Here is a 9,407-nt window from a genome sequence, read left to right on the forward strand (position 1 = left end):
CTTGAGAGGTGTTTTTCCAGCCTAAATTATTCAGATTGACTAAACCAAGAAGAGTGTCTGAACCTGATTTTATTATTTCCTGGAAATCACCTGATATTGTGTGAAATCTCATGTGAATTTGTTGGTGATGGGTGGGAGGGCCGTATAATTCCCGACAGCACTTCCTTTGGATTGTCTGTACGTGAAGCTCTATCTAGAAGGGGGGGGTCTCTCCATATTGTTTTTTTGTGATGTACATATTTCGTGGAATTGAAATTCTGCCTAGGTAGGACACTTCCGTAACACTGAACAGCCATCTTTCAAATAACTGCCAATTTACATTTGGTCTTAATGATCCAGAATAGATTGTTTTATTCAGACAGGTTCTGTACTCTTAAAGTATAAGAAAAACAGGTGTTCAGATTACTTCAAGCATTTTTCTAAGACTTGTATATGATTAAATGAGCAAAATGATTAAGTGTGGGGCTTTCTAAATGATCCCAGTAATAATTTAAAATGTGAATCATGTCTATGGCCATATCATCCTGAATGTGCCTGATCTTGTCTAAAATATGATCTAGAAAAAGATGTGTTCTTTAGGATACAAAAGAGGGAAAAGAATAGTCCTTGGTGTTAGAATAGCCCAGTTTAAGTAGCATAACGAAATATGTTCTAGTTTTGCCTCTCTCTAACTGCTGAGTGTCCTCCGGTCACTGAGATTGCTTGAATTTGTTTCCTCATTTATGAGTGAGAGATCCAGACTTACCAGATTGTTTACATTAAATATGTCTAATTTTTTTGTAAAAGAAAAATTTTGCATTCACTTTAGTAAATACATACACACAAAGGAGGAGGGAATTAGGCTAAACAGCTTCTTACAGGCCCCCTTCTGAATTTAGTTTTAAAAGGCAAGCCATACTGATGCAGTTATTTGTTATAGTACGTACACTTATGGTTTGGTTTATGAGAACAATATAGATATTTTCACCTGTACTTGGTCAAGTTGGTATGTGTTCATTAGAATATGTGAAATTTTTTTAGGGACTATTCAACTTAAAATCTCTAATTTATAAGCTAATATATTCAATATACCATATGTATAAAACCTCTTGCTATTGAGCTTTATATATCATAATTTATCTAAGGTAAACACATGACACATTTTCAGTTTGTGATTACAAGCAGGTTAAAAAAATACTCTTTAATTGTAAAAAAAAAAAATCCACTGGTACTGCTTTAAGAATAACTTTAAAACAGCAGAAATACACTGAGCAGTGTGACCTTATTAGCGCAGAATTCTAAGAAAATTTAGAAAATATTTTCATATTTCTTTTTAAAATTAAGACAAATATTTTTAATGTGAATGTAGAACTTATATCACAGTCTCAGGCCCCTCTTTCCTTGTTAAAAAATAGTTTAATAAATTATTACATTTATAGTGCTGATTGTACCTACTGTAGGAGTTTAGAGAATGGGGGATTAGGGTAGAGCAGAGTGCAGATGATATTTGTACAAGTAGAATATTCCGAATGAAGGGGAGCAGTGTGAGTGGAAAGATTGTGAATGAGTGTTGAGAGAGAGAGACCAAGGCAGACACTGACTGGGAAGAGAGTGTTTGAAGTCATTTGCTTAGCAGTGTAGTGAGTTCAGTAGAAGATAAGGATAAGAAGAGACTAAAGAAATGGAATATGAGATAGTACCTGGCATAAATAGTAAAGTGGTAAGGGAGATTGAAAGAATAATGAACATTGAGGATCTGGTAACTGGGTATTATGGAAAAAGGATGGGGCTGTGTAAGATGACTTAAGATTTTCAGCCCTGGCTTATGGCTCTTGATTAGTAGATTGTGAATTTGTTGGAGATAAAAGATTGAGTTTGGTTGTTAAACTTGAATTTGGGGTGAAGACCACACGCTAGTAGAGACAGGAGTCGGTAGCCTCTTACAGGTCCTGTTGCTGTGGTACTTTGTGGTTTCTGGAAACAGGTGTGTGCATACTGTTCCTGCCGGCCACTTTGCTTCTTCACCTTGGCATTGGCAGCTCGTCATCCTGCACATGCCATTGACATCAGATGTGCCACGACTGCAGAGATGTTGAAATGTGTGTGAAATGCACTTTAGAATTAAATATGTATTTTATAAATAAGGGAAATAAAGCTAGAGAAGTGGTAGTTTATCCAGAATCCTAAGGGTTAATGAATGGCAGAGCTGAGATTACAATCCAGGTTTTAAAAGTTTGTTATTAAACTTATTTTGTGGGTTTTCCTCCCTACTATATTCTGTTATTTTTAGGTATTTTTGTTGTGTTGTTTCTTGGTTGTCTTTCATTATCTATGGTAGTAAGTGGTCCTGCCGTCTACCGAGTGCTTCCATTAAACCCCAGGAGTCACCCTGGCTGATGTTTCCCCTCCCTTCCTACATCTAGTCAGGTGTTAAATCTTGTCAAATGATGAACTCAAGCTCTGGAGTCAGCCTGCTGGAGCTGAAATTTAATTTTATCTCTTTCTTTGTGTAACTTTGGAAATTATTTAGCTTGTTTAGACTGTTTAGAAACTTCAGCTGTAAAAATGGGATAGTAATCATAACCTCGTTCATCCAGGATTGTGAGAATGGGTTGATCTTAATGAGGTACTGAACGTGGCGTGTAGTAATCGCAATCATATCATTACTGTCACTTAGTAACTTAGCCTGTTAATTCAGGGAAGTGGCTTTGGAGTAAAACGTGAAAGGTGGGTTCTAAACCTTACTTATTATCTTTGAATCTTGGGTAAATGTCTTGACTCCCTAAATCACTTTTCTGTAAAAGTAATTTGAATAATTAAGCTTTTGAAAGCATTTTCATTGTTGCAGGGAATATGCCAACTCTGAAATAGTCGTGAGAGGTGAAGAATTGTTTAACTCTTTTCTGACATAGGAAGCATGTGTTACTGTTAGCTATCATTTTTAATAAATTGGTTTTACTATTTTTATCACTACTAGTGTTATATCTGACATTTTCATCTAGTTAAGCTTCTGTTAATGTGGGCTTCTCTTTTAAACAGTGTATTGAAAATGTTTCCCGGCAGAATTGCCCAATATGTTTGGAGGTGAGCTTAAAATACTTTTTACTTTGGAAATCTCCTCTCTGGCTTTTAAAACAGTTGGCTGTCACATTGTCTTCGCATAAACACTGACATTTGTCCCCTCGGCAGGACATTCACACGTCCCGTGTTGTCGCTCATGTTCTGCCATGTGGACATCTTTTACATAGGTAAAGTAACTTTTTTTTCTTCAGAGATGTTTGAAAATAGTGGAGAAAATTTTTGTTTTTACTAAAATAATGTTATATATTTTTTCAGAACATGTTATGAAGAAATGCTGAAAGAGTGAGTAATTGATGGTATTTAAAAAGTTGTAATAGTCAAATGTCTTTGTGTGTGTGTAGGGTGGGGGTGTGGGCCAGTATCATTGCTGCTTACACTGTATGGGCATGGCAGGTGTTTATATTGAAACGGGGAGGGTAGATGTAGAGTTAACCTGGACAGAGCATCTTCTGTACACAACTGCACATTAATCCTTAGCTTTCGAGGCTTATTTCCTCTCACAATTATTAGCCTCTCATTTCTGGCCATACTTAACAGGGAGCGCAGTCTCTGTTAGTGGCAGTCATAGTGTTGTAAAATGCTGAGGAATGGTGCTCAAAATTTTGTTACATTGTTATTTTAGCTTAGTATAGTGAACTGCAAAGAAAGTTGGTGAAAAGATTGTACAGAGTGGAGGCTTCATTATGGGGAAGGATGTTAAAAGGAGTTGAGGTTAGGGAAGAGGACAGTGTATAAAAATGTATTTTGGTCCTGCAAATTGATGAGCAGAAATTGTAATTTAACATGACAACCAGAGAGAAGGGAAATGTTTAGAAATGAAATAATATGAGCAGAATGATTTTAAAGGAATATAATCTCTTCTTTGCATGAATATGTTAAGAAATTAAAGTTGTTTAGCTAAGAAGTAGCTTAATTGGTTTTTAAAAATATATGAGGTATATTCTACAAAGAATATAAACTAATGTCTCTCCATTTTGGAGAACTCAGAAAAAAACTTAAGTTTAAAAAAATACCAGGAGATACAGAATTTATTCTAAAACTTTCATAGTATAAAGGTTCACATGTTCCTAAGGGACTACCTTGAAATAAAGGATAATGCCTTGTTCTGGATGGTTTACGTGCCATCTGCTTGTATACCTGAGTCGACTCACTCTCCATTTGATGTCTGGAAAGTGACCACTCTGTCTCTTCTAGAGGCTACAGATGTCCTTTGTGTATGCACTCTGCGCTGGACATGACCCGCTACTGGCGCCAGCTGGACGATGAGGTGGCTCAGACTCCTATGCCCTCAGAGTATCAGAACATGACTGTGGATGTGAGTGGAATCATTGCTTAAAACTTTTCAGGTTCCTTATTGACATTCTTGTTTATTTTTGCCCTTTTGTTCAAATTTGTCTAAAAAATGCTGCTTTGACATAGATGCCAGTGTAATGGTTAATGGGAAGGGCAGAACTGATCTTTAAATTTTAGTTACGTTGCATTCAGACCAGAAGAAAACAATCCTAAATACCTCTGTGCAGGCAGCAACACTAGATGGCAGGCAAAAACTTCATTCTGAATTATTCACACATTACTTTTCAGAGTAACTCACTAATATAACTGATTAGAGGGGGACTGCTAGTCTTATGTTTTAATTATGTTATATTTTTAAGTATTTTGAATTTTATTTCAGGAGAACATGTTTGCTGATTTTTGGAGATTATTTTGGTTTTTGATATTTATTGCCCTTTTTATTCTATCTTAGACCTAGTTTATTGTTTCTTAATTAGCCCATAACCTAAAGTATAAAAAGTATTTTCATGCCTTCTGTCTTATGGAGAATGATCATCTTTTTCCATTAACTGAGAAATGTTCTCTTCTCAGACGGTATTGAGTTGTAGCTCAGAATGGGAATGCTAGGTAGCTTTTTGGGACTGTGAAATTTTTGAACATACTGTAACTTTATGAACATCTTCAAATACTTCTATACACAAAGGTAAAAACTACATAACAGCCAAATAAAATTATTTTTCATTTTATTCACACTGGAGTGTCTTCATAATTCATGTAGTTAACTGAATTGTTAGGGTAATGAAAATCACTTTCTGAATATTGATAATCAAGTGACGTTTTACTAGAGGCTGAAGTGTGCTATGCTTCTCATAGATAGCTTTTTGAAATAATAGCTTTAGTAAGACATAACTCACATATTATGCAACTCATTTAAAGGTATATAAATCAATTCTTTTTAGTATATTCATGTACTAAGGCAAATGTCACTGTAATTTAGAACATTTTCATCATCTCAGAAGAAAACTGTTTACCCATTAGCAGTCCCTTCTCAACCCCCCAGACTTAGGGCAATCACTTTCTGCATTTAGATCATATTTTTAAAGAAATTATTTTCCAAATTATAATTTAGAGCAAATTTGGAAATTTTCTGCTTGTTGTGGTATGACATTAGACAGCTAATGCTTTTCTTGCACAGTGATGTACTGATTCGTTTTCTAGGTTAGCACCTTCCTTGTTTAGGGTCTCACTTTGCGCCAGAAGTGATTAATTCTTAAATGGCATCCTATTGTCATTTTAGGGATGAGCCAAAAGCCTCCTTCTAGGCGAGTGCAGTGGCCCATGCTTGTAATCCGAGCCCTCTGGGAGGCTGAGGTGGGAGAAGTGCTTGAGCTCAGGAATTCAAGACCAGCCTGAGGAAAGCAAGACTCAGTCTCTACTAAAAATAGAAAAACTAGCCGGGTGTGGTGGCAGGCATCTGTAGTCCCAACTACTCAGGAGACAAGAGAATCCCTTGAGCCCAAGAGTTTGAAGTTGCTATGAGCTGTGATGTCACAGCACTCAACCCAGGATAACAAAGTGAGACTCTGTCTTAAAAAAAAGCCTCTTTCTTTTGACTCAGTTTTAAGCACTCTTCTTTTTGGCCTTTAATTCATTTCTGAGACATAGGATACTGGGAATATAGTAAACGTAAAAAATAAGTAAAAATGTTATTTGTGTAAAAATTTTAGTTTTAACGACTAAGATAAATTTTTAAATGTTAATGACAAGTAATGAAATCATATATGTTATTTTGAATTTTAAGTATTAGATGTTGATCTGATTATGCCTAGGGTAGTTTTTTTGTTTGCATTATTTATACTATTTGAGCTGTTTTAAAATAAGCCTTTTTTGTTCAAATCTGCATTTTTGGCTTGGCACCTGTGGCTCAAGTGGCTAAGGCGCCAGCCACATACACCTAAGGTGGTAGGTTCGAATCCAACCCGGGCCGCCAAAACAACAATGACGGCTGCAACCAAAAAATAGCCAGGCACTGTGGCGGGTGCCTGTGGTCCCAGCTACTTGGGAGGCTGAGGCAGGAGACTCGCTTGAGCCCAGGAGTTGGAGGTTGCTGTGAGCTGTGATGCCACAGCACTCTACCCAGGGGGATAGCTTGAGGCTCTGTCTCAAAAAAAACAAAAAACAAAAAACAAATCTGCATTTTCATTTTCTAAATTCAAACCAACATTAATAGTCTCTTTAGAGTTTTCTGTGAAAAGATAAAAAATACTTCTACTTATGGAAATGTTTAGGCAAATATATGTATTTTCACATACTTAATATGACTTTTAAGAGATTGCTATGAGCAGATAATGTACTTGTATCTATAAGGTTTAATTTAAATTCATCTCTTCACTCTTCAGATTCTCTGCAATGACTGTAATGGACGATCCACAGTTCAGTTCCATATATTAGGCATGAAGTGTAACATTTGTGAGTCCTACAATACTGCTCAAGCTGGAGGACGTGGAGTTTCACTGGATTCGCAGTGACCAGCCTTACGCACTGGATAAAACAGCATTTTCAGATAGAGAAAATACTTTCCTTAGTATCCTGCTGTTGTAACGTGTTATAATCTGTGCATTAGAGTCGACGTGTTTTGTACTAGTGTCACAGCAGAAAATAATATTACAAGTATTTAAGGATTCAGGGTCTCTTAGAGAATTATCATAGCTCTGTACTGAGAGTCACTGTGCTTGCATTTTGATTGGAAATCCCTTTATTGTCAGTTGATCAGAAGCCAGTGATGTTTGCCACTGACGTTCACATTCACGCAAGTATGTTTCATTTTGATGGAACTTAAAGTGACACTGCACGCAGAGTTCATTTTAGTTCTTGATAGAATTGCACTTAATTCTCAGTAGTAGTCTTGACTTTTTAAGGACTGTGCTATAATGAAAATAAGTTCTACCTTAAAAATCTAATTATGTATGCTTAGAATTTTCTATATCAGTCCTTTGGATCCTTTAAATGTGAATTTTGGTGTAATAACTGAATAAAATTATATTGAAGCAGTGCTTTATAGAAATTTTTTTTTAAGATTATGTATTTTGGGTTCAATGAGGGCAATGTAGTAAATTTTTTAATGTAGAAGAAATTTTCTTTTGAGATATTTTTCCATAAGAGTAGATAATAAAAATGTTATATAAAATAATAGGACTATTCCAAAGCCTTAAGAAAAACATCAGCTTTGAAAATAATTTAGGTTGCCCAAAATTATTTCTTTAAAGAATCACTCATGCATTCTTTCAGCAAGTGTTTATTAGGCAACTGCTGTGTGCTAGACAGGGTTCTATATGTCCTGGTGACAGCAGTAAACAATCAAGACAGTAGCCCCTGCCCGCATGGGGGCACTGCTAGGCTTCCCCATATTTAATCAGTGTGCTCCTTGTTTTTCTTTATGCAAGCAGTTGTAAATGAATGGATTATTTCTCTCCTAAATACTTGAAAGTAGGGAATGGGTCAGTGGGAGGGGCATGGCATATTCCTGCCAAGATGTCTGGTTTCATAATACTCAAATAATGGAATTAAACATACTTCTTAATTCAGGAACAAAGTTGACAGACCTGTTTGATGGTCCAGCCAACTTTAATAGCAGTATCTCACTATTCAGTTTACCATGTTAGGAAGTTGTATTTCTAACTTTGAGCTAGCCGAATCCCTGTGAATAAGGAAGATAGTCTTAACTAGACATCCTAACAGTTCTGATACATTAATTTCTCCTTTTGTTGACGTTTCTTCCCTTGAGTAACGGTACAGCAGTATTGATTTCCAGTTCGGGCTCCCATGTTTATGCTCTTGTGCTGCCGTCTTTTCTGTCTGCTCTTACGCTCTCTCCATCTATTTCTCCGGTAGCACTGATCATGATTTGAGGAAGGAGTGGGATATCTTGCCAGGTGTTACCAGTCAGTATGAAGATAATGAAAGGCTAGTTTTCCAGATGTTACCCTGCTCTACTGTTTTAAATTATAACATTGCTTTTAATTATAGAATCCTTGGGTGTTCAGATATGAGTGAATCTGTAGTAACAAGGCTCTTCCGTGTCCAAGTCATGCATCTACGTTAATTATTACAATAATTCTGCTGGGTAGATATTTTCTTCATGTTGTAGATGAGAAAGTTGACTTCACTCATTTTCAATTCAGAGTCTTTAAAAGCTTACAGGAATGTTAAATGCTTAGCCAGATCTTAAGTACAGTAGAACTGTCTCTGTCCCTAAAATAAGTCAGATTGCTCTGACACAGAATTTGTGTCTGTGGTTTACTTGTATTATTTTAAAAAATAGTAACTCAATACATTTATGAATTTTTTGTGTGCATTACAGCTCATCAGTATCTTTTATTTATAAAGAAGTATGTATCAGAAAAAGAAAAAGACATGTATATCAAGTTTTTTGTTTTTGGTATCTTCTTAACCAGTACATGGGTCTCTGTCTGTACAGAATAACTTTTATGTTTGAAGTGTTATATGAAGTTTGTTTATAATATTATAGACTTCTTAAAAATCTAGCTCAAGTTTCTTCACTAAAATCTTATTTTTATATTGTACATGTTTGATTTCCCTACACTTCTAGTATTTTTATAGTTTCATGTCTTAAGTTTAAATCTTCAATCCAGTAAGAGTCTATCTTAGTCAATGGTGAAAGGTATGGGTCCAGTTTCAGTCTTCTACAGGTCGACAGCCAGTTTGCCCAGCACCATTTGTTAAATAGGGAATCATTTCCCCCACTCAATGTTTTTATTTGGCTTGTCGAAGATCAGGTACCGGTAAGTAGCTGGGTTCATCTCTTGGTTCTCTGTCATACAGCTACCTCTCTGTTTTTGTGCCAGTACCATGCTGTTTTGATCATTATTGATTTATAGTATAGTCTGAGGTCTGATAGCATGATTCCTCCTGCTTTGTTTTTATTTCTGAGTAATGTCTTGGCTATTCGAGGTTTTTTCTGATTCTATATAAAATGAAGTATTATTTTTTTGAGATCCTTAAAGTATGACAGTGGAGTGTTAATAGGGATTGCATTAAAATTGTATATTGCTTTG

At 35.8% G+C, this 9,407-nt stretch overlaps 1 protein-coding gene across 2 annotated transcripts in view; it reads left to right on the top strand.

Moving 5' to 3' along the window:
• Positions 1 to 7,379, top strand: part of RCHY1 (ring finger and CHY zinc finger domain containing 1) — a 30,379-nt gene extending 23,000 nt beyond the window's left edge. Inside the window, exons 5-9 of one of the 2 annotated variants that reach the window (XM_003790081.3) lie at positions 3,019 to 3,063; positions 3,169 to 3,227; positions 3,316 to 3,342; positions 4,255 to 4,375; positions 6,732 to 7,379. In XM_003790081.3, the coding sequence (XP_003790129.1) occupies positions 3,019 to 3,063; positions 3,169 to 3,227; positions 3,316 to 3,342; positions 4,255 to 4,375; positions 6,732 to 6,860 (381 nt within the window). In that variant the 3' untranslated portion in view covers positions 6,861 to 7,379. The remainder of the gene's footprint in view (positions 1 to 3,018; positions 3,064 to 3,168; positions 3,228 to 3,315; positions 3,343 to 4,254; positions 4,376 to 6,731) is intronic. The other variant, XM_012805367.2, reaches the window with a different exon arrangement.
• The last annotated feature ends 2,028 nt before the right edge of the window (positions 7,380 to 9,407 follow it).

This window comes from Otolemur garnettii, unplaced genomic scaffold (assembly GCF_000181295.1).
Source record: "Otolemur garnettii isolate 467f Iridium unplaced genomic scaffold, OtoGar3 scaffold00039, whole genome shotgun sequence".
NCBI classification, from domain to species: Eukaryota; Metazoa; Chordata; class Mammalia; order Primates; family Galagidae; genus Otolemur; species Otolemur garnettii.